Source organism: Cnephaeus nilssonii, assembly GCF_951640355.1.
Source record: "Cnephaeus nilssonii genome assembly, chromosome: 19".
NCBI lineage: Eukaryota > Metazoa > Chordata > Mammalia > Chiroptera > Vespertilionidae > Cnephaeus > Cnephaeus nilssonii.
In genome coordinates, this window is record NC_137090.1 from 21651539 (window position 1) to 21678132 (window position 26594).

Below are 26594 nucleotides of genomic sequence, written 5' to 3' on the forward strand. Positions count from 1 at the left end.
ACTGAATCAAACATTTGTACCAATAATATTGTTAAGTTAGAAAGTAATACTTATTTTATTTTATTTTGCTGCAAAAAGCTTCATTGTTTCCATTTGGCCCAGTGCATAGGAAAGGGCTTCAGAGTGGTTAAAAGAATGGCTAGTAGTTTTGGGGAGAGGCTCAGGCAAAAGCCAGACACCAGGGGAATACAGCCGGGCCCCTCAAAGGGCTTGAGGGTGAGCCTTTTGAAGAGATACTCGCCCAGCCTCGCCTGGGGGCCGGCCAGCCTGCAGAGGTGAGTCAGGTGTCACCCATCTTCTTGATGAGTTTTACCTCCTCACCCAGGAAGTGGTCGTCCAGGAAGTCACAAAGCTGAGGGTCGTCTTGGTAGAACCCAGAGCAGGCAGCTTTAAAAGAGCCTAGTTCAGGTTCCTCTCCAAGGCCATGGCGGTTTCCTGGCATCCTGAGTTTTGCCCACTCATCTTGGGAAGGCTTCAGCATGTCCTGGAAGAGAATGCGGCCACCGTGCTGGTTTTGCAACTTTAAGAGACACTCAGCGCCCTCATGCTTCTCCGCCAAATCAAGTAAGAAGGGGCTCACGCATCATCACGGTGGAAATTGAAGCCCAGAGAGAGGTAGGTGTGGGAGGCCCGCAGATGCAGTTTGGCCAGGCGGTTGACCGCAGCCTCCACCTTAGTGGAATAATTCTGATGAATTTGGGAGCTCATGGTTGTTCGGCAATAAGGAGTTAAGGTAGAAAAGCAAAACAAAACGATGTTGGCTGGTCTCAGAGGTGGTTCTGAAGGTGGTGACTGGATAAGATGCTGGAAAGTGGTCGGAGGCTGGAAGAAGGGGTGTCCCTGGGTCTGTTCCGTCCAAACACTGTTGAAGCAGGAGACAGATATGGGACTGCCGAAGGCACTATCAGAAAGTAATAATTAATAAAATCAAACATATTTATCTTTGAAAGATAAGTTTGAATGTATTAATAAAAATTTAGATGGTGAAGTATTATAACTCATCTGATGGGCAAAATAGAAAATAAGATATTTTAAAAAGGATTAAAAAATAATGCATCTTGCTAGGCTATGGAGGTAATAAACAGAGTTTTAAAGTGTTGGGGAGCACAGGAGACTTGGTTGGAAAGTTTGTTAGGAGGATATTCTGAGAAAAGGGAAGTGTGTGGAAGGCCACCTGATGTTTCTCAGAATTCTGACTTAGGGGAAACTTAGGGGAGTGTCGGAGGCAGCGCCTCTAATTATTCCTTGACCTTTCCAAACAAGTCTGTGCACATGCAGACCCCCAGGTGTTTACTGGAATCCTTATGCCTAATCTTTGGGTGCCCTTGCTTAAAGGACATTATAAACACATGTGTCCTCCCAATATTACTTACCCTGCTGATTGTATCTAAAAGATAAACTTTATTTCAAACTGCTGCTACAATAAAAGGCTAACGAGGCAGTCAATCAAGGCTGTCTGGTTGCTATAGCCAAGCAGTCCCTTAGCCTCTCTTTCACAGCAAATGTTGTGTCGGAATAATCCACTCCTCCATCGCTCAGGGGCTGCTGGTCAGCCCCAGCATTAAAGTTTTAAGTATATTTTCAATCTATATTTTTTTACTTGTACACTTTCTCTTGCTCATGTTTGTTTTTAAATGTCACAGTATTTAATCATGTAAATCTGAGTCTGAGCTTCCTCTTGCTGGGATTATCTTCTACTTTCTGTGCTTGCCATTGCCTCCAAACTTTTATGCAACCCCTTCAGTACTCACAACTGTAAATCTACTTTTGCCCCTTCCTTTATGTAGAGAACAATATCCTTATTGAAGGGCAATATACTTTGTTCTTTTTCTTATATTTGAAAAATTTAGGCTATTTTTTCAACACTGACAATTTATGACACAAAGTTTAATGCAGATTTCTCTGCAAAAAGTATCTTATACAAAGCAGCCTTAAAGCATATGTGAGATAAGTTACATTACTATGTCTGTTACTATGTCTTGATTCTTATTTCTTGGTAGATTATTGTGGTCAATTCCTCACATAACAAGAAAAATACATAACAATTGAAAACCATTTCTAATGTTTTGTGTGTGTGTGTGTGTGTGTGTGTGTGTGTGCTTTTTTTTTTTTTAAAATCTAAAAGGGAGCCTGGCTTCTTAACTCTTGGCAGAAATCCATTTTTCCCCATTTAAAAAAAAAAAAATATATATATATATACTATATTTGGTTAACGTGGTGTTTCAGAAATCTTGAAAATGTGCCAGATGAAATAAAACCAGCTATATTCCTTTTATCTAGCTAAATTATTTCACATACAAGATCTTATGCTGAGTTTAGAACTCTAACCATTGTAATTTATATTGTGATACCCTGATAAAAGTGTTTACACTGTGAGGATATGGAGCAGTAAATGCCTCTAATGCACAGTCTCCGTCTTCCAGATTTGGTGGTTTGCTATAAATGTTTATATTTTAGGTCCTGTATCTTGGCTAAAGATAAAACTGTTCTTCTTGAGTGTTTGCTAGACAAATGTGTTTATTTTTCTGAGGCAAAGTTTTCTTAATATTTTTAATTACTAAGTTTAGCTGATTATTTGTTCTTAGTCTTGTTTTGAGGCTTGAACTTTTGTGATAAAACTTACAGACAAGAAAAAATATGTATTCTGCCTATATTGATTGCTTTTAGGGAGGCATTTATTACTGAAATAATAATGCATATTTGTATAATTGGGATATAAGACAGTAGTGAAGTAAAGAGATGCATTTATAGTTCTAGCTCATGTTTATTAAACCATTTATTTCGTCAGAAGCTACTTATAAAATTTATAAAAGGCTGCTCTTGAACAGAGCTATTTAAGACCAACATGGTTGGGTTTGACTAAGTTGAAAAAATAATCTAATGTTCAAAATTGTGACTTTAATTTCTTGTTGACAAATACAGGATAATCTTTTTTTGTTATTTTATATCTACTACTATCAGTAGTATACTACTTATACTGTCTGCAATAAAACTGAGTCATTGGAGGACTTCAGGAGCATACTGTTTGATCTTAAGTGTATTATAATATAATGGTAAAATCAGAATTCAAAACCATATAAGTTCTGTCTGGATGGCCTGGATGCTATATGGGTATTTTTATATAGTTCTCTAAGTACCTCTTCACTCTTTTTTTTTTTTTAAATATATTTTTATTGATATTTTACAGAGAGGAAGGGAGAGGGATAGAGAGCTAGAAACATCGATGAAAGAGAAACATCGATCAGCTGCCTCCTGCACACCCCCTACTGGGGATGTGCCCGCAACCAAGGCACATGCCCTTGACCGGAATCGAACCTGGGACCCCTGAGTCCGCAGGCCAACGCTCTATCCACTGAGCCAAACCGGTTTCGGCACCTCTTCACTCTTGATTATCTATCTTTGCTACTCAGGATCTCATCTCTACTTATATCAGGTTAGCTTTTTTTTTTTTCTTCTTTTCTTATTTTTATTGATTTCAGAGAGGAAGGGAGAGGGAAAAGGAGAAACATCAACGATGAGAGAGAATCATTGATCAGATGCCTCCTGCATGCCCCTTACTGGGGATCGAGCCCACAACCCGGACATTGTGCCCTTGACCAGAATCAAACCCGGGAGCCTTCAGTCAGCAGGCAGATTCTCTATCCATTGAGCCAAACCAGCTAGGGCTATCAGGTTAGCTTTTGATGCAGAAATATTTTCAGTTGGCTAGAATCTATCAAATTAAGGGTGTTTTTCATTTTGTATGAACTTTGAATTCCAGTTATGAAAAAAAATGTTTTATGAATTAATGCAACATCTGAATCAATAGGTTGAAAACTCAAGCCATTACAGGAGTTAAACAGATTATTTAAATGAGTGAGCTAGTTGAGGGTTGGCTAATAGTTCACATTTTTTAAGTTACAATAAGGGCCATACAAAACAAACTTTGGGCTTTCCGTTTGCAATCTTTGGTGAAAGAGTTTGCCATCTCTCTGCTATTCACACACTCCTCCAAAATTACACATACACTAATTTATTGGGGATGGGTGGGCACCAACTGGTTTAAACTCCTTTCAGAGAGTACAATTAAATATAACTTTCTATTTTGGGAAAGCCTTGTAAAATGTATTTGAAAAGTAATATTAACTGGTCTAAAAGATCATTTTTCCAAACCACACTTGAGTTCAATTTCTGGTGTTTACTTTCTGTCAAGACTTAGAAAAAAAAAATTCACAGTTAACGTCCATAATTTAAAATGTCTGTCTCATTAGGCATTAAAGAATCATTGCTCAACAGGTATAATATTGTTAGACTGTATAGCTAATGTGAATGTGGACATGACCTCCCAAATAGATCAAAGACTAATCTCTTTGACAGTTACAAGATGGCAGAGCTTGCCGTAGGCTTTTTGCTGCTGCACATTGAAACTATTTATTTAGAAAGCATGCCTGAGGGATGAGAATGAGTTTATAAGGATGAGCAGGTAAAAGGTTGTCTTTTGACATTTCAACTAATCCCTTCCAGTTTTTGGTTTACTTAGTATTTAGGCTATTTGCTGGCAGGAGAAACTGGCTTTTCCACATATGCTTTCTGTCATTTTTAAATTGGGCATTGATTTGTGCTTCCTAAGTGTACAATGAAATAAATTCTGGTGTCATTAAAAAGAGGTGTACTGGCTTCCTACTTTTTCAAACACTTAGTTTTGCTTTCCCTGATTAAACAGTAATTATTCCTCCAACAGTAATCATTTTGTTAATTTAAAAAACCTGTTTCTTAAATAATAAAAAATATTTCAAAGTTAACCTTTATATATTTTCACTTTCAAAAGTTTTTTTCTTCTCACCTAAATTAATCTTTTTAGGTAAAATATTGGCAGTCTTTTAAAAGCCATTTGGATTGTAAAGAGTATTTGAAGATTTGCAAGAAATTGAAATGATGTATTCATACATAAGTTAATTCATTTTAATGAAAAATAAAAAACCAAGGAAAGATAATTTTGTTTATTTAATTTAATAGTTGTTACATTATCTATATTGCATTTATAACTAATACTTCCTAGAGCAACGGTTGTCATAGGCAAAGTGATCATTATAGAGTATTTGTCTGAACGTGGTGTAGGAAATTTTGAAAATCTTTAAGATGTTATATCTGACAAGGGATAAATCCCAGCTCTACATCTTATAGGCTGGGTGACATTCCACATGCCACCTAATGGTTTAAACCTTTTTTTTCTAATCTGTAAAATGGGATAATAATATATACCACTTAAGATTGTTGTGAGGATTTAATAAAATAACATGTAGTAAGCACTGCACTGTTCATGGAAGGAACATTATAGGAGCTCAAAATGTTGCTTGTCATTTATCATTATTATTTAAATATATGTTTTTATTGATATTAGAGAGAGAGGCAGGGAGAGGGAGAAAGAGATAGAAACATTGATGAGAGAGAAACATCAACATCGGTTGACTGTCTCCAGTATGCCCCCACTGGGAACAAAGCCCATAACCTGGGCATATGCCCTGACCGGGAATCAAACTGGCAACCTCCTGGTGCATGGGTTGATATTCAACCACTGAGCCACATCAGCCAGGCTCATTTATTATTAACTAGAGGCCCGGTGCACGAATTCATGCATGGGTGGGGTCCCCTGGGGGAGGGGGGACACGATTGGCCCTCCAGGCGGGCAGTGGGACACCCTTGCCAGCCTGGGATCCGGATCTGTCTCGCTGACTTTCGCATAGGTCGGGAGCCACCTGGTGGCCGCTTTTATATCCTTTCTTTCTTGCAGAGCGTCTAGGGAGAGGAAGCGGCCGAGGTGCCCAAGGCTGACTTCCAGGAGGCCTGCGGCACTGTCAGGATCGTGCCAGCGGCGCTGGTCCATTGGTGCCCGGCCCGTTCTCCGGAGATTGTACCTGCTGGACTACTGAGGGAGTGAAGGGCTGCCGCCGGGCTGGTGGGCCGGGATGGGTCGGTCAGCTGAGCAGCACTGCTGCTGTGGGAGCGCACTGACCAGCAGGGGGCAGCTCCTACGTTGAGCGTCTGCCCCCTGATGGTCAGTGTGCGTCATAGCAACTGGCCGACCAGTCGTTCGGTCATAATGGTCGCTTAGGCTTTTATATCCTATACTAGAAGCCCGGTGCACGAAATTCGTGCACGGCGGGGGGTTGTCCCTCAGCCCAGCCTGTACCCTCTCCAATCCCAGGGATCGGGCCTAAACGGGCAGTCGGACATCCCTCTCACAATCCAGGACTGCTGGCTCCCAACTGCTTGCCTGCCTGCCTTCCTGATTGCCCCTAACCGCTTCTGCCTGCCAGCCTGATCACCCCCTAACCACTCTGCTGCCAGCCTGTTTGCCCCCAACTTCCCTCCTCTGCCAGCCTGGTCACCCATAACTGCCCTCTCCTGCAGGGTTGATCACCTCCAACTGCCCTCCCTTGCAGGCTTGGTCCCTCTCAACTGCCCTCCCTTGCAGGCCGGGTACCTCCCAACTGCCCTCTCCTGCTGGCCATCTTGTGGTGGCCATCTTGTGTCCACATGGGGGCAGGATCTTTAACCACATGGGGGCAGCTATATTGTGTGTTGCAGTGATGACCAATCTGCATATTACTCTTTTATTAGATAGGATAGAGGCCTGGTGCAGGGGTGGGGGCCAGCTGGTTTGCCCTGAAGGGTGTCCCTGATCAGGGTGGGGTTCCCTTGGGGCGTGGAGCGGCCTGAGCGAGGTACCTGTGGTGGTTTGCAGGCTGGCCACGCCCCTTGGCAACCCAAGGGGAGGCCCTGGTATCTGGAATTTATTTTCCTTCTACAATTGAAACTTTGTAGCCTGGGGCGGCAGCCATTTCTGTGGCAGTTAATTCACCTTCTACAATTGAAACTTTGTAGCCTTAAGCGGGTGAGCCCGGCCAGGGTGTGTGGAAAGTTTTGCTTCCCCTGTTGCCGCCGGCAACCCTGGCCTGCTCTCTCAAGCTCCATTCTGCTGCCATTTGTTTGAATTTGTTTACCTTCTATAATTGAAACTTTGTAGCTTGAGTGGAGGCTTAGGCCTGCAACGGCTATGGAAAGCTTGGCTTGCTCTGTTACCTGGGAAACCTTGCTCACTGTGGCTGTAGCCATCTTGGATTGGGGTTAATTTGCATACTCGCCCTGATTGGCTGGTGGGCGTGGCTTATGTAGCAGAGTGATGGTTAATTTGCGTATTACCATTTTATTAGAGAGGATAATAAAGAGCTAATATGCAAATTGACCATCATGCCCTCACAGGATGGCTGCCTAAGGGGTTAGTGAGGGACGACCAAACGACTGAACAGTAGGCTGTGTAGGGCAACCAGGCCAGAGGAGGAGGGGCAGTTTGGGGCGACCAGGCTGGCAGGGAGGGCAGTAAGGGGTGACCAGGCCGGGGGTGGGGCAGTTAGGAGCGACCAGGCCGGCAGGGAGGGGGCAGTTGGGGGCGACCTGGCCGGCAGTGGGGGGCAGTTAGGGGCAATCAGACCGGCAGGGAGGGGACAGTTGGGGTACGACCAGACTGGCAAAGGGGGCAGTTAGGGGCAATCAGGCCAGCACGCAGAGCCAGTGAGGGGCGATCAGGCCAGTGGGCGGGGGGGGCGGGGCAGTTTGGGGCGACCAGGCAAGCAGGCAGGTGAGCGATTAGGAGCCAGTGGTCCAGGATTATGAGAGGGATGTCCGACTGCTGGTTTAGGCCCGGTCCCTGGGATCGGGCCTAAATCAGCAGTTGGACATCCTCTGAGGGGTCCCAGATTGGAGAGGGTGCAGGCTGGGCTGAGGGCCCCCTCGCCCATGCATGAATTTCATGCATTGGGCCTCTAGTATATAGATAAGACCTTTGGTTCCCCACTTTCCTAGTTTTTACTTTCTATTTAGTTAACTCATAGTCAATTTCTGTTTTTGGTTTATAAGTTATTCCTTTAAATGGATTAACCCAAAGTATCTTTTTCCATAAACTTCTCGTCTTCTCTGGGTGGATCACTGGATTGCTTCTCTTAGTGGCTGGAAACGTTGGAGTCATTTTAGACTTTTCCCTCTTTAATAAACTCCACATCTACTTTGTCACTTAAGTTCTCTAGGTCCACAATGTGTTACAAACTGGGCCTCTTTTCCATTCCTTTTGCCTTTCCAGGTAAGGCCCTCATCACTCTTGCACCAAATTCATAGTGTGTTTTCATTCCTCAACTCCTCTTCTATATACTGTAATCAAAGTTCATATTTTAGCACTTATATTTACTTGATGGCAATTTGCACTCATTTTTTCCTGATCTTTGTAAGCTCTTATTAGGAGGCAGAAAATATTTTTTAACTCATCTTTGTATTTCTATTTCCTTTCACAGATCTTGCACACAGTCAAAATTGTAAATATTGAACTGAATTGAGTGTTTCTTTAAGCTACCAAAAATTTCTTCCTTGTATTATACCAATTTTTCTACTTTAAATGTTATATTTTTAATATTTCTACAACATTCTTTTTTATTTAGGTTCCTTTGTTAAGCTTTATTGAGGTATAGTTAACTCTGTGGCTGGCATCCTCGAGAGCTGCTTAAAATATCTCCTTTTTTTCATTCAGTTAGTGTATAAAAAATTGAAATCATAATACATAATTTCCTTTCACTCAGAACTTGCATTTTACTTTTTACAGGTGAACTTTTTACAGGAAAAAGCTTATTAACTTATATATTTGAATAGGTCAGTCTGAATTATGTATACCATACCTTCTGACCTTGTAGAAAAGTAGTTTACTCATGGGACTATGTAATTTTAAAGATTTTTCTGAAGACCAGATGAAAGCGGGGTTTTTAGTACCCTTTGGTATGACATTGCTTTTACTAGGAATGTATTTTTATGCCCTGTAATTAATTCTGAGTCTCTTTGAAAAGGAATATGATTATAATATCAAATTCAGTGACTAGATAGCAGAATTTATTATGATTTCTTTTCCAGCAAAGAAGTAGTTTAGTTTAACACAGTCTCTGTGTGTTAACTCCCAAGATAGAAAATGAATATAAATTCAGTCATTTGGAAAAGTGAGAGATTGTTGATAATCCTTTAATAAGTGGAGCCATTGAGGCAATAAATAATGTATCAAATGCATTAGTATTGTTCCAACTCTCAATTTTAAATTTGATTAGATCATTGCTGACTGCTTTCATATGCTTTGATTCTTTTACACCAGTGTCTTTGTTGTGTTTGACGTTATTTTGCTCTTATTGATGTTTCATTGCTTCTATTGATCTGTCTTAAGATTTACTAGCTAATTCTGCCTTTTTCAATCTGTTAAGCTCATCCAATGAATTTTTATTTATTATTGTATTTTTAAGGTGTAGAATTTTCATTTGGTTCTTTTTTATAATTTCCACTTCTCTCTTGAGATCCCCCAAGTTCATTCATTAAGTCACATGTTTTAAAACTATCCTATCTAATAAAAGAGTAATATGCAAGTTAACCATCACTCTGCTACACCCACAAGCAAATCAGGAGCAAATATGCAAATAAACCCAACCAAGATGGCTATGGCCACAGAGAGCAGGAGGGAGACTTGGGTTTCCCCGGCAATGGAGGAAGCCAAGCTTTCCACCTGCCCTTGCCGGCCTAGGCCTCCACTCAAGGCTACAAAGTTTCAATGATAGAAGATACATAAATCCAAACAGAAATGGCAGCAGCCACGGAGCTGGAAAGAGCAGGAGGCTAGGGTTGCCCCTGGCGATGGAGGAAGCCAAGCTTTCCGCATACCCTGGCCGGCCCAGGCCTTCGCTTAAGGCTACAAAGTTTCAATTATAGAAGATACATAAAACCCAACAGAAATGGCTGCTGCCACGGAGCAAGCAGAAGGCTTGGCTCCGCTCCAGGCTACAAAGTTTCAATTGTAGAAGATAAATAAAACCCAGATACCAGGGCCTCCGCTTGGGTCGCCAGGGGGCGTAGCCAGCCTGAAAACCACCACAGGCCCCTCTCCCAGGCCGCCCCATGCCCCAAGGGAACCCCCACCCTGATCAGGGACACCCTTCAGGGCAAACCAGCTGGCCCCCACCTGTGCACCAGGCATCTATCCTATCTAATAAAAGAGTAATATGCAGATTGACCATCACTCCAACACACAAGATGGCTGCTCCCATGTGGTCAAAGATCCTGCCCCCATGTGGACACAAGATGGCCACCACAAGATGGCCAGCAAGGGAGGGCAGTTGGGAGGGACCAGGCCTGCAAGGGAGGGCAGTTGTGGGCGATCAGGCCAGCAGGGGAGGGCAGTTGGGAGGGACCAGGCCTGCAAGGGAGAGCAGTTGAGGGCGATCAAGCCTGCAGGGAAGGGCAGTTAGGGATGACCAAGCCGGCACAGGAGGGAAGTTGGGGGCGACCAGGCCTGCAGGGAAAGGCAGTTGGGAGGGACCCAGGCCTGCAGGGGAGAGCGGTTGGGGGGGACCAGGTCTGCAGGGGAGGGAGGTTAGGGGAAAACAGGCTGGCAGGGGAGCAGTTAGGCATCAATCAGGCTGGCAGGGGAGTGGCTAGGGGGTGATCAGGCTGGCAGGCAGAAGTGGTTAGGGGCAATCAGGAAGGCAGGCAGGCGAGCAGTTGGGAGCCAGCAGTGCTGGATTGTGAGAGGGATGTCCCAGATTGGAGAGGGTGCAGGCTGGGCTGAGGGACACCCCCTCTGCCCCCCCCCCCCCCCCCGCCGTGCACGAATTTCGTGTACCGGGCCTCTAGTTTAAATATAACAGCTACTTTAAAGTCTGTTAATTCCAACAGCTGGGCCCTTTCTAGATTCATTTCTATCGACTACCTTTTTTCCCCCTGATTATGGGCCATATTTTTCTAATAATTTATTTTTAAATATATTTTATTGATTTTTTACAGAGAGGAAGGGAGAGGGATAGAGAGCCAGAAACGATGAGAGAGAAACATCAACCAGCTGCCTCCTGCACACCCCCCACCGGGGATGTGCCCGCAACCAATGTACATGCCCTTGACCAGAATTGAACCCGGGACCCTTCAGTCCGCAGACCGATGCTCCATCCACTGAGCCAAACCGGTTTCGGCTTTTTCTAATAATTTTTATTTTATGTTGGACATTATACTTGGTACATTATAGTGATTATGGGTTCTATTATTCTCTGAAGAATTTTGATTTTTGTGGGGTTTTGTTGTTGTTGTTGTTTTGTTTTTGTGGGGAGGTCAGTTAGTAGTCAATCATCCTAAACTTATATGGGCATGGTTTAACAATTTGTTAGGGGAGATATGGGAAAACCTCAAAGTACACAATCCTTAAACTGTTGTCTCCCTGTGGTTTTTGTTAGGGTTTAGTTTAAGTGTTTTGGCAGGCTGGTTTATAATTGACATTGCTCTAAATTATGGTCTGTATTCCTAACATAATACCTGGCCATGTGTATATGTGTGTGTGTATATGTTCTTTTTAAAAATTAATAAATATATATATGCAAAATTTTCATGTCAAAACATATACATCTGTTTTTAATAATCAAATCTTTATCTCAGAGTAAATGTAATATGTTAAATTGATCTATTTGGTGGACATTTATGTTGTTTTATATTTTTCTTCAGTTCAAACAAAGATGCAATGAATATCCTTGTACATATTATCTGTCTTTTCTTGTGGGAAAATATAAGCACATTTGGTAAATATTTGTCAGTATTGTACGAATAAAAACAATGGGATTGTTAAATTTACATTTCTTTGCTTACTAGTAAAGTTAAGCATATTTTCATGTGGGTTGCCAGCCATTTATCATTCATTTTTGATGACTTGCTTTCTCACAGACATTACTCACTTTTCTCTTTGGTAGGTAGCTCAGATTTTATTATTGGTCATGTGTATGAGCTCATTGCATATTTGATGACAAAAGCTTTCTCCAGTTTTTAATTTGCCTTTCAATGTTACTTGTGGTGGTTTGGGACCATGAAAGATTTTTAAAAAATATATTTTTATTGATTTCAGAGAGGAGGGGAAAGGGGGAGAGAGAGAGAGAGAGAGAAACTTCAATGATGGCACAGAATCATTGATTGGCTGCCTCCTGCACACCCCTACTGGGGATCATGCCTGCAACCTGGCATGTGCCCTTGATTGGAATCAAACCCGGGACCCCTCAGCTCTATCCACTGAGCCAAACTGGCTTGGGTTGAAAGATTTTTAATCAGCAGGTGAGAGGTCCAGCTTTTCATATACCTGTTGGCCATTTGTATGTTTTCGAATTTTGGATATAAACCTCTTATCAGACATATGGTTTGTAAATATTTCCTCATGTTCTCTAGGTTGTGTCTTCATATTGTTGACTAGTGTCCCGGTGCATGGATTCGTGCACATTGAAAGGAAATTAATTAGAAGAAATATTTTAATATCACTATTTGTGTCTTGCTAATGAAAAGAAAATAGGATTCTACCGAGTCTCCTATCTACCTACTCCAGGACTTCTGTGAGGATCAAATGAGATGAGGCATGGGAAAACGCTTCACAAACATTTGGTTGAACTGTAAAATGTTTGCACCTGGCTATAAAGCAAGTCGGGTTCCTGGGCTGAAGAAACTCCAAGGATGCTAGTCACTAGGGAGAGGAAGCCAGGCGTTGCTACGTGACATCATTACCCGGTACCCACAGCCTCCGTTTCCAGGCTGGGCTGGGCTGGGCTGTGGGCTGCACTTTGCGCCATGGGGTCTTGGCACCATTGGCTGCAGTTTGGTGTGGTATCGCTCCGGGGTGGTGGCGGGGCCTGTGTCCCACTTAGGGGAAGCCGAGTGTTGGTTTGTCAGTGCCAGGTCCGTGGTGCTGTTTATTTTTAAATGGCCAGTGCGTGTTATGGCAGCTCCTGCGTTGAGGGCCTGCCCCTTGCTGGTCGTTGAGCATCATAGCTACCGGTCGGACAGACGGACACTTAGCCTTTTATACATATAGATTGTTTGTTTTATTGTGCAGAAGTGTTTTAGTTTGATGTAGTTCCACTTGTTTGCTTTTGCTTTTGTTGCCTGTGCTTTTGGGTGTCATATCCAAAAAACCATTGTCAAGACCAAAGTCAAGGAACTCTTCCCATTTTCTTCTAGGTCTTTTATGATCTCTGGTCATACATTTAAGTCTTTAATTCATTTTGAGTTGACTTTTATGTATAGTGTAAGATAAGGATTCAGTTTTAATCTTTTGCATGTGCATGCATATCCATTTTCAATCACCATTTCCTGAAGATGCTATTAATTCTTAATTTCATTGATTTTTAAAATTGTGTTTTCTAGTCTATATTTCATTTATTTCTGCTCTCATCTTGTTTCCTTCTGCTAACTTTGAGATTAGTTTGTCTTTTATCAGTTTCTTAAGGTCTAAAGTTAGGTGTGTGTGTGTTTTTTAATGTAGGTGTTTATCGCTTTAAACTTCTCGTTAGAACTACTTTTGCTGTATCCCATTGTTTTGGTTTCCATTTTCATTTTTACCAAGATATTGATTTTCTTTTGATTTCTTCTTTGACGCATTGGTTATTCAGGTGTGTTAATTTCCATGTGTTTGTGAATATTCCAATTTTCCTGTGTTATTGATTTCTAATTTCATGCTCTTGTGGTTGAAAGGGATACTTGATATGATTTCAGTCTTCTTAAAGATCTTAAGACTAATTTTGTGACCCAACATATAATCTGTCCTGGAAAATGTTCCATGTGCACTTGAGAAGAATGTGTATTCTGCTGCTGTAGATTTAAGCCAAATTGTAACAATAACCCTTTAAATGTGAGTGGTCTAAACATCCCAATTAAAAAGCAGAGATTATCAGACTAGATAAACATAAAAGAATGAACTACTGATGAATGAATTCCAAAATCATTATGCTAAATGAAAAAAGACAGGCACAATTACATACTCTATGATATTTACATGGAATTCTAGAAAAGACATAACAGCAGATTTTTGGTTAATAGGGTCAGTAGTGAAGGAGATTAACTGAAAAAGGGATAGGAGGGAAGTTTTGGGGTGTTGAAAATATTTTACATTCTGATTGTGAGTATATGACTATACATTTATTGAAACTTATCTCCATGTACATTGGAAGTTTGAATTTTATTGTATGTGCATTATTTCTCAATGCAATGGATATCACATGGAATTTATTATGTACATGTAGGAACTTGGGGAATGTAAGGATGAATAGATGACTTGGGTGATGAACACACAATGTAATAAACATATGATGGATTATAGAATTGTACACCTGAAACCTATATAAATTTTATTAACCAATGTCACCCCAATAAATTCAATTTAAAAAGTAAAAATTTTTAAAAAATGTTTTAAATAAGCTGAAACAAATTTAGCACTGAAAAACAAAATCTCTCTACCCTATTAAAATGATGTTTGAAATGTGAGAAGTTAATATGATTTTTTTAAATGAGCTTTAATTACCTACTACATTTTAATATATTTTTAAATTATTAGGTTGAACTAAAGCGCCAATATAATGACCAGCATTCAAAATTGAGAGGTCTTTTACCTGGTCGTCAATGGTATGAAATTCAAGCATACAGGGCCTTAAATCAGGCCCTAGGTAGGTAAGTGGAGTGAAATTTAATGTAATGTTATTGTAACATTATCTGTGAGCAGGGCTCTATGTAGAGTTAGTCTTACTACTTTACTCCTTATAAGAAATTTGGTAGAGCCGAAACCGGTTTGGCTCAGTGGATAGAGCGTCGGCCTGCGGACTCAAGGGTCCCAGGTTAGATTCCAGTCAAGGGCATGTACCTTGGTTGCGGGCACATCCCCAGTAGGGGGTGTGCAAGAGGCAGCTGATCGATGTTCCTCTCTCATCAATGTTTCTAACTCTCTATCCCTCTCTCTTCCTCTCTGTAAAAAATCAATAAAATATATTTTTTTTAAAAGAAATTTGGTAGAATTTTATTTCACTAGAACCCTAGTTACTTGTACATTTTCAGTGATAGATGTCACAAGTGAAAGTTGCAAAGAATCCGTGGAATAAATGAAACTCAAAACTCACTTTGCTAAAGTTTAAAGATTTTTGGTTGTTCAAACAATGAGTGACACAACTTTGTAGAAGCTTACTACCAAACAATAAAATTTTTGTCTTAATAACCATCAGACTCAGATGACGATTTTTAAAAAAAATATATTTTTATTGATTTCAGCGAGGAAGGGAGAGGAGAGAGAGAGACAGAAACATCAATGATGAGAGAGAATTATTTACTAGCTGCTTCCTGCATGCCCCACAGTGGGGATCGAGTCCACAACCCAGGCATGTGCCTTGAGTAGGAATCAAACTGTGACCTCCTAGTTCACAGGTTGATGCTCAGCCACTGAGCCACACTGGCCACGCTCAGATGATGATTTTATGCGTAAAAAGCAAACCATTTAAGAAAGGTTAAACCAAACTATGCTCGTGATACCAAAGAATTAACACAAACTGACAATAAAATTTAATTATAATACTCCTTTTTCTAAGGATTCTGGTTCATTAAGATTTGTACTTTGTGGAATTAGTTTTTAAATCACCATTTTATATTGTAATTTCATATTGTAAGGCACTAACATTTAATTAATACACTTTTTACTTCTCCAACTGAAATTATTTATTATATAAGAAACCTTAGTATTTTATACATTATTTCTGTTGTAGCATATATCTCATTGTATTATATTAGCTGTTTCCTTCCCTAAGCATGTATTATACATTTTTGTATTTTCAGCAACCATATCTCAGCTTGGGGCATAGATGGTTAATTAACATTTGTTGAATTAGTGGATAATGCCAGGTTCAGTGCTTTTTTTCATTATACCATATTGGTCAGAGAGCTTCAAGAGCCTCAAAACCTACTTTTCTAGAATTTAATAAAAAGGATGTATTTGTCATCTATCTATCTATATATATATATATGCCTAAGTGACTGGCCAACCGGCCGAGTGGCCGGTAGCTGTGATGCGCACTGACCACCAGGGGGCAGATGCTCAACACAGGAGCGGAAACCACAGGCATGGAAACATGGAACAGACTGATGAATCTCAGAGGAAAGGGAGGGCGTGAAGAGATTAACCAAAGATCTTATATGCATACTAGAGGCCCAGTGCACAGAGTTGTGCACCAGTGGGGTTCCTCGGCCTGGCCTGCGGGGATTGGCCGAAACCAGCCTGGTGCATGGATTCGTGCACCGGTGGGGTCCCTCAGCCTGGCCTGTGGAAATCGGGCTGAAACCAGCTCTCCGACATCCCCCAAGGGTTCCCAGATTGCGAGAGGGTGCAGGCCAGGCCGAGGGACCCCACTGGTACACGAATCTGTGCACTGGGCCTCTAGTATTTATATATAATACTGTAGTTATAGTATTTTATTAATTAAAAAATGGGTAACACAACTGTCATTGATTTTTAAGGGCAACAGTATCAACAAGTAACAACTAATAGAAACATGTCCATTTAAAAACCAAGTAAATATTTTACATCATTTGATAATACTCATAATGTATATTGATTGACATAAAAGGTGCTTATACTTAGGCACTGTCCTTACAAGGGATATGTCTAGAGGGTCTAAAGTAAACAGAAACAAATTGTGTTAAAAAGTGTTATCTTTTTTTAAGGCCACATGAGTATTTGAAGTAATATAAGTCCTTAAAATGTAATAACAGCTTTAGGAATGTACCATATGGTTTTGTGACCAGGTTATAACTGCACTATGAGTTTCCTAACAGGTCTGCTTTACTAAAAGTATCTTTGTCTCAAGTGGGCATAATTCATTTGAGCAAGGCAGTATGAAAACAATGGGAAAATGAAAAGGTGAAACCTGTTTTTCTGAACTGTTTTGTTAAGTTAAATGCCTTTCTTTCATAGGGCACTTTAAATATAAACTGTAGTGGAACCAAAACAGAGTGCCAGCCTGACTTTCTATTGATTTTCGACACTGTCCTATAATGTTGGCAATATCCATCTTCCCATTCTGCCCAATTTTATGGTCTGATACCTTGGAACGCATGGATAACAAAACTTTTGATCAAAAAAGGATGTCATATAAGATTTAGATTTTTTTTTTTAGTCTCTCTGTGGAAAAATCAAACATTTATATTAATCTTCACCCTTTCTCAAAATCCCATGGTAGTAAAGGAATAAAAATGCCAAACCTACAAAATTAAAAAGGAGTGGCAGAGGGGACAATGACAGACGAGATGTCAGCAAATTCTGAACACTGGAAAAAAGATGAGTGATTGAATAACTTAACAGGCAAGAGAAAACTGAAATTTAAATCCATAGTTATGAAAGCTAAGAAGATCCTCCAGATTCAGTCATGGAAAAGCTTAGGACTTGGGGGCACTCTAAAGTTTCAGTTAAAGTAAGGTTAAACACAAGAGGATTGGTTGCAAGTTAGTATAAAAAATAGTTTGATAGCTCCCTCCCCCATTCATGTTTACTCTCTAGAGCTGTGGTTGGCAAACTGCGGCTCGCGAGCCACATGCGGCTCTTTGGCCCCTTGAGTGTGGCTCTTCCACAAAATACCAGGGCCTGGGTGAGTCTATTTTGAAGAAGTGGCGTTAGAAGAAGTTTAAGTTTAAAAAATTTGGCTCTCAAAAGAAATTTCAATTGTTGTACTGTTGATATTTGGCTCTGTTGACTAATGAGTTTGCCGACCACTGCTCTAGAGCAATTAAACTAGAGTCTATATATTCTTCAACTCCTGGTACAGCTAAGGATGTATTAATGATGGGGATTAAGAAAAGTCTACCTACTGAATGTCAGCACTCCATCTCCTTTTTCTTGTAAGTTCTGAGTAAGCTGACAATCTTACATCTACAACTCAGGAAAGTACAGTATTTCTCTTCCTGGAAACTGACCGCTCCATGAGTAAGGGTCTACAGATAGTGACAAAATGGCCCTGCTCCTACCAGATTACCTTACTGTGAAGCCTCTTGGCCTATAAGCCCCACCCATGATTACAGAGCTGCCAAGAATTAGTGCCTTACCCTTAGTAAGTCCCAAGAGTCTTTAGATATTCAAAGAATATCTATATCATGAGATAATAGAAACTAAAACAATAGCAAAATAATACCAACAAAACAGGGTGGAAGAACTCATAGAAAACAGAAACAGTGCAATAGAACAGGGGTTAGCACACTTTTTACATAAAGGGACAGATAGTATATATTTTAGGCTTTTCATGCCATATGTTTTGCATCCAAATTCTTGTTTTTTTCTTTAACCCTTTAAAAATGTAAAAACCACTTCTACCTTGCAGACTGCACAAAAACAAGATGTGGGCCAGATTTTCCCTGTGGTTCATAGTTTGCTAAACTGGATAGAAGAAAGCTTTTAAAAAAATAAGTATCAGTAATATTTATAGAGAGGTAAGCTAAGTGCCTTCAAAAAGGAGGAACAGAAAATAAGAAAAAGCTCTTAGACATTAACATGATAGCAACAAATTTTAAATGAAGAATTGGGCTTAGAAGATAAAATAGAAATTTTCCAGATCAAAAAGACAAAGGGAAAATAGGAAAGTACTTAAAAAAAAGAAGATCAGTATGTAAGAACCAACTTATGATCCATATTAAGAGACTAGAGAAAATAGGGGAAAGAAACATAGCAAAGAAATAATTTTCAGAAAAATGCTCAGAATTAGAGGGCATAATTTTCTGATTGAAAGGGCTCAATTAACTTATCTTTAATTAAACTGATTATTTCTTTATCCTACTCAGTTATACTTTTCAACTCCAAAATTTCCAATGGGTTCTTTCTTTAAAAGTGCACAACTCCACTCCTAGTTACATACTCAAGATAATAAAAATTTTGTATTCATACCAAAACTTGTACACAAATGTTATAGCACTATTGTTTATAATCGTCCGAAGGTGGAAACAACCTAAATGCCCATTAACAAAATGTGGTATATCCATACAGTGGAATATTATTCAGCCATAAAAAAAATCAAAGTACCGATATGCAATACAAGTAACCTTGAAAACGTCATGCTAAGTGAAAGAAGCCAGACACAAAATGCTGAATATTGTATGATTCCAGTTATAGGAAATGCCCAAAATAGGCAAATCTGTAACGACAGAAAGTAGATTAGAGGTTGCCAGGGGTTAGGGAGAATCATTGGGATAACTGGGAGTGACTAATAATGGGCACTGGGATTTTTTTGGTGAAATAAGAATGTTGTATAATAGTGGTGTGGGTTGCACAACCTTGTAAATGTACTAAAAACCACTGAATTGTATGTTTAATTTTAATATTTTTAGCAAATCAAATCCAGCAATCTATAGAAAGAGTAATGCATCATGACCGTATGTGATTATCCTAGGAATGAAAGGCAGGCTCAATATTCAAAGTTTTGCCAATATAATCTACCACACAGTCTAAAGGAGAAAAACTACATGAGCATATAAATTGGTGCATATAAAAGATTTTTGTAAAATTAAACATTCACTTATGATAAAAACTCATTAAACTAGAATAAAGCTCATCTACGTAAAACTAACAATATAATACATGAGGTAAAAAATAGTCTGTGTGGCTAAGAAAAGTTTTGGAAAACACATTTTTTTGCCTTTCAAAATAGATGCATATAACATTTTGGGATGTTGAGTTATCAGTAGTCACCAGAAGTATGGGATTTGGTTATAGAACTACTTTGGTACAATGTATTGAGTATAACCTTGATCATAATATTAGTTTGATTAAAGGAATATAAACCAATGACATGTAATTGATTTTTTCAGTCTTCTATCTTTCCCATTAGAAATTTAGCTTTTATTTTCAAAGTTATATCTGTTTTATTTTCTTCCTACATTTTATAGATGTATTCGACACAAAAATGATTGGGGAGCTCTTATTTTAGTGGATGACCGCTTCAGGAGTAACCCAAGTCGATATATATCTGGTAAGATTCTCAGTTTGGCTTAGAGTAATGAATTAATAACAATCTTTAATGACTTTTATTTTTAAAGACAATGAATTAGAGAATTTTTAAGTTAAATTTATTGGGTTGACATTGGTTAATAAAATTATATAGGTTTTAGGTGCACAATTCTATGATACATCATCTGTATATTGCATTGTGAGAATTTGAATATTTAGATCAAACATGGAAAATCAATATTGAAAGGAATTCTAGCCTTTTAGTGCTTATGTTGTTTGCAAAAACAAAACAAAACAAAACAAAAAACAATCTTTATAGAGGAGAATCTGGTTAGTTAACAACAAAGTATTAATCAATTAGAATCCTTCAATTTCTTAGAATATGGGATTTGACTCAGTAACACTAATAATTTATTTAGCATTGTTAGGGGGAAAGCTGTTCTACAGAAATGACTTTTCTAAGAAATACTAAGTTTTTACATTTAAGTACATCTCCTTTTGCTGCTTAGGATTCTTTATTCTTTCATTTTGGGTTATGTTGAGGTTTGTTGTTGTGTTTGTTTGTTGGTTTGCTTGTTCAGAAATGCTTCAGTTATTATAGAGTTTATGTTAGTCAGAGCTCATATTTTCTAAAAGGAAAAACACTATTGCATGCCACAAAATTAAAGTCATTTCCCCCCCCCCCATTCAAATGGACAAATACTAGTATTATGTCTCTCTTCAGGTGGTCCCTGACTTTCATTGATGTGCCTTAGGATTTTTCTACTTTACAATTGTACAAAAGTTATACACTTTGAATAGAAACCATGCTTTGAATTTTGAATTTTGAACTTTTCCTGGTATAGTGATGTGTGGTAGGATACTCTCTGGTGATGCTGGGCATTATAAAATAGGTTTCAAATTAGATAATTTTGAGCAACTGTAGGCTAATGTAAGAGTTCTGAGCACATTTAAGGTAAACTAAGTTAAGCTATGACATTTGGTAGGTTAGGTATTTTAAATGTACTTTTGACATACAATATTTTCAACTTACAGTGGGTTTATTAAGATGTAACCCCATCATGAGTTGATGAATATCTGTAGTCTTTATTTTGCAGTAACACAATCCCTTTAGAGGCAATACCAGGAACCCATCAATTATTATTATTTTTTAAAAATATATTTTATTGATTTTTTACAGAGAGGAAGAGAGAGGGATAGAGAGTTAGAAACATCGATGAGAGAGAACATCGATCAGCTGCCTCTTGCACACCCCCTACTGGGGATGTGCTCGAAACCAAGGTACATGCCCTTGACCGGAATCAAACCTGGGACCCTTGAGTCCGAAGGCCGACGCTCTATCCACTGAGCCAAACCGGTTTCGGCATGAACCCATCAATTATTGAAGAACTGTTGGAAATATTTGCATCTTTATTATTATCTTTAATGCTATAAAGTTCATACTATACTATAATGAAAAGTTGCTAAATTTTAAATTTCAGATTAGCTTTCTATGAGTATGGACTATACTTTTTCCATTTCAGAGCTTAATTACTATATTTGGTTTGATATCAAAACATATCCACCTTGGATGGATTAAAGCAGCAAATTTTGCTTTATCTGTCTTGCTGTTGAATGTAAAGCAAACCATTGTGCTTAGGTCAAGACATAACTGAAAGCAAAATGTTAAGTGCTTATGTTTAGTCAGCAGGTGGAGCTCAGATTCTTTCACGTTTCAAAAGTAAGCTGACATTTGACACTGCAAAGGCTTACTTTGATTACAAAATGATCAAAATGGAAGAGGTAACTATAGTACTAAAATTTCTCAATTTTGGAAAATTTCATATTATTAGGTGGTGTAATTATTTTCTCCTAGCAACCAAAAAAAGAAGTTTAAAGGAAATTCTTAATTTTTTATTTTAAAATCTAGAACTTAAACTTTTACCTTATAGTTCAGATTTGTTGAGAGATTTTTTAATTATATTTCATTTATTTCTGTATGGTTTTAATTAATTGATTTTTTTTGAGACTGAAATTTTTTTTTTATCTGGGCAATAGCACAAAATACAAATTTCTTTTGATGACTGATATTCGTTTAAATTCAATTTTTATACGTAAGACTGATATAAAAACTCCATTAAAAAACAAATAAAGGAATGTATTTTAAAATCAAAGATAGTAGTCACCATAGTGACTTTTTATTTTTTATATTTTTTATTTTTAAAATATTTTTTATTGATTTTTAGAGAGAGGGGAGGAAGAGGGAGAGAGAGAGGAATCAAGCCTGCAACCTGGGCATGTGCCCTGACTAGGAATTGAACTGGCAACCTTTGGGTGCTCAGGACAATACCCAACCAACTGAGACACACAAGCCACGGCCACAGTGACTTTTTAAATTACTTCAAAAGGTGATGATAATTTTAGTAATATTAGTAGAGAACATTTATTTTTTAAAAGTTTGAATATCTGATTTTGAATTTCATTCTGAAGTGAGTCTTACTATAAAACCCCTTAGATTAAAAATTATGGTTCATTTTTATGCAGTTTTCATATGTCCTAGATCAAATTTTGTCCCTTACAACTTGATTACTTGTATATTTAAAAAATAATGTAATATTTAGATAGGACATGATTTACCCATAAAACTGTTATTCCTTTTGGCCCCCAGAGTAGTTTAAGGTATATTTGGAATTAGGGGAAAAAAGGAACAAAAAACCTATGAGCCTGAAATCTTGAATTTATTTTTGCAAAAGGAGTGAAATTTAGAAAGTAGGTATGCAAAATTGTGTTGTTTACAACTTCTAGTTTCCCTATAATGAAAAGGCAGCCAATTTTTGTGGGGAATTGTGAAATTAAATTTGCTTTATTCGTGAGTTATTCTAAACCAGTAGTCGGCAAACTCATTAGTCAACAGAGGCGTATGTGGCTCACGAGCCACAGTTTGCCGACCACTGTTCTAAACTGACAAAAATTCCGCTCCCCCTCACTTTACTCCCATTGCCTCTTTCCTCTCTACAGTTGACAATTGTTGCATATAAAGAGAAATGTTACTGATATATGAGCATATTGTACATATGAAGGTGAAAAGGCAGGAAGAGTATTGAGAACCATTCTATATACTCTAAATTATAGATTACTTCATTAGAAAAATTATCCAAGTTTTTCTTAATACATAATGTCATCATAACCAAATATCATAAATAATATAAAATAACCAAAGTTTCTTCCCTGGGTTTACTTTTTCCTTAGGACTTTCTAAATGGGTGCGTCAGCAGATTCAGCACCACTCAACCTTTGAAAGTGCCCTGGAATCTTTGGCTGAATTTTCCAAAAAGCACCAAAAGTTCATTGATGTATCCAAAGAGGACAGAAAGTCTCTACAGGACAGTCAGTCTACACTTGAAGTGGCTTGTTTGAAGGACAATACCTCACCTTACTTTTTAGAAGCAGCAAATCATCTATTACCAGAAAATCCTAGGGAAGGTAAAGCAAAAATGTGTGTCTAAGAATTAAAATGTTGTAAAATGGTTAACTAAAAGTTCATCTCTCCCAAGTGACATCACCTCCAGGAAGGACAAATGTATGAAAAGCTTTGTCCATTTTCATTTGATAGAAAAGTCTTCCATTATATTTAGTGAAGTGATATTTTTGTGTTATAGATTAATGTCCTTAAATACCTTGGTTTGTAATGTAAAGTATTGTCATAAATTAGTGAAGTAGTATAGTATATTGGAATGGGAACAAACTTTGGTCAGGAGAGCTGAGCACATTTTCTGACTTTTCATTAACAAACTTTGCTACTACTCCCGCTGGCATGACTCAGTTGAGTGTTGACTTATGAACCAGGAGGTCATGGTTCAATTCCTCAGTGTGGGGCCTGCAGGAGGCAGCCGATCAATGATTCTCTCTCATCATTGATGTTTCTATCTCTCTCTCTCCCTTTCCCTTCCTCTCTCAAATCAATAATAAAAATATATTAAAACAACAACAACAACTTTGCTACTAACTAGCTTTGTGACGAGGAGCAAATCACTTAACTTTTTTGAGTCTTAATAGAAAAAAGATTATCTGCATACCTATCCCTCAAAGTTGGGTTGTAAAGATCTAATAACATGATAAATATTACAGCATTGTAAAGTACTATGCAAATGCTAGATGTTTTTCTAAAGGTTATATTGAAAATTGTTCTCACTTATAGGTCTTTTTCTTACATGAATTTCTTAGTTTAGGGAAATAAAGTCATGTATTCTAAATGATAAAAAAATATTTCAAAATATATTAGAATATAATGGTCAATATCAGGGATTGGCAAACTATGGCCTCTGGGCCAAATTTGGCCTGCTGTCTGTTTTTTTAAATATAGTTTAATGGAACACTGTCATCCATTCATTTACATATTATATACAAAAGTGGAGTTGAGTAATTGTACTTAGTACACTAGAACAGCACAATTGAGTAGTTGTGACAAATACAATAAGACCTGCAAAACCAAAAATATTTACTGTCTGGCCTGTGATAGAAAAAGTTTGCCAAACTGTGGATATATAATTGGTATTATTTCCATAGTTTTAATGAATATATGATAGTTTAATATATCAATTTTTAAATATTTATTTTATAGTATATGCTTCTATCTAAATACATAAAAGCCTAAGTGACCATTACAACCAGACGACCGGACTACCGGCGGTAGCTATGATGCGCACTGATCACCAGGGGCAGATGCTCAATGCAGGAGCTGCCCCCTGGTGGTCAGTGTGCTCCCACAGCCAACTTCCCGTGGCCAGCCAACCTTCCGCAGTCCCTACCGTTCAGGCCGAGGGACCCCACCCGTGCACGAATTCATGCACCGGACCTCTACTATACAATAAATGCCGTAGTGAATTCAAGGTCATTATATTGGTAATCAGGAAACCTAGGTTCTAGTTCAGGTCTGAGTACTAACCAGTTTTATTTCTTAGTCTTTGTAGTGTCAATTTCCTTAAGGGAATTAGTCTAGGTCAGTAACTAGTTAGTGGATTTAAAAAGTAAATTATTACAGCCTGTTCCCTCCTTTATTCAGCCCTCTTCCTCTTTTTACCCTTTTTCTCATTCACTCCTGAGGTTCCTGGTGTGGGATTTGAAAATTTACCATACAGCATTATAACTTGGGTTAGGACTCACTGGAGACATAAGGTTCTTTTCAGAGTTAATATTTTGAGCTTTACATTCTAAGATGGAAATCCTGCTACTGGTTGTGGGCTCAGGATTTTGTCTCCTTTACGGTTATTGTAGTATTTCTAACAAAAATCATTTTGATAAAACAATTACTATGCTAGGAACAGAAAGTTAACATTTTTACATTTTTGTACTCATAGATGATCCAGAATTATTGGAAGAGTCTGGCCAGGCAATGGAAGCAGAAACCATTGGGATTTCCAGATCCACAAGCCCAACCTTCAACAAACAAACAAACAGAGTTAGCTGGTCTAGTTCTAATTCTTTAGGGCAGTGTTTTTCTGGTAAAATTCTGACTACAACACCTAAGTTTAGGTCATCAGAGGACTGTGCCTCTAGTTCTTCCACTTTCAAAACAGAAAAGGATTGTGAAACTGTTTTGCCACTCACTGATAAATTTGAGTCTTCATCTCTAAGAGTAAACACATCATTTGAACCATGCCCTCAGTCAGAAACTATTATTCCATCAATAAAGATTGAGGCTGCTCTTCTTAAAAAAGATCATTCCGAACAGCTACTCTGCTGTAAAGAAGCCCTGGATCCAGACATTGAATTATCTCTAGTGAGTGAAGAAGATAAACTTTCTACTTCAAATAGAGCTTTTGAAACAGAAGCAGAAGATGAATCTATCTATTTTACCCCTGAACTTTATGATCCTGTAGATACAAATAAAGAAAAAAATGAACTAGTTGAAACTGATAGAGACAATAGATTGGCCAATAATTCAAATTGTATTTTAGCTGAAGATCTTTTTGAAACTAGGACTACAAAAGAAGTAGATTCAGTCAGGAAAATGAAAGTTGAGGATTGCCCAGACACAAAGTTAAATAGACTTATGCATATTGAAGAAAGTAAAGTTGATGATATTGGTAATAATATAAAAACAACTCATATAAGTGAGTTAGAACTGGAGAAAACTCATGAAATGGATATAAAGGACTTTAAACAGTCTCCTCCCAAAAATAAAGGTGTGTTCCCTGGTGTTAGATAATAATACTTAACTGTCAAGCTATAAAAATATGTTGTACTTATATTAAACTTTATTATAAACGATAACATACATTAGCTAAGTATAATTTTTTAAAATTTGAGATATATTTTTTACTTTAATTGCCATAAGAGTTTTAAAAGTATATTAAGTTCTGAAATACAAGTTTTACTATTCTTGTTTTGATAAAGTGATTCATTCAAAATATTTTCTTTCAAAAGTCTTCCTTAGCTAAGTGCAATTCAAAATCAATCAATCTAAAAGATACATAGTTATCTAGGGCATTTTAAATTTTACATAAACATTTATATATTGTACTTTTCTTCATTTGTTTTCATCTGATACATAAAAATTAACAACAGTGTAAACCAGTAATGTTTTATTATAGATTTTACCTCAGATTGGTCTGACATTTCTTTTAGAAATCAAAGTTTTCTTAAAAAATTTATTCCTATATTAAACTGCCTAGTAATAATTAAGAATTAAGGAAGAAAACTGCATGCATTTTAAATTGATGTTGTCTTACATTTGTTTGTTTGATAAACTAATATCAAGCATGTTTTAAGCAAACTTATGTAAAGTTATAAAATG

At 38.1% G+C, this 26594-nt stretch overlaps 1 protein-coding gene across 1 annotated transcript in view; it reads left to right on the top strand.

The window, feature by feature from the left end:
• Nucleotides 1-26594, top strand: part of BRIP1 (BRCA1 interacting DNA helicase 1) — a gene marked incomplete at its 3' end in the record, with an annotated part of 210772 nt that overhangs the window by 73789 nt on the left and 110389 nt on the right. The window contains exons 14-17 of the mRNA XM_079798665.1: nucleotides 14408-14520; nucleotides 19759-19841; nucleotides 23048-23281; nucleotides 25156-25983. Coding sequence (XP_079654791.1) covers nucleotides 14408-14520; nucleotides 19759-19841; nucleotides 23048-23281; nucleotides 25156-25983 — 1258 coding nt within the window. The remainder of the gene's footprint in view (nucleotides 1-14407; nucleotides 14521-19758; nucleotides 19842-23047; nucleotides 23282-25155; nucleotides 25984-26594) is intronic.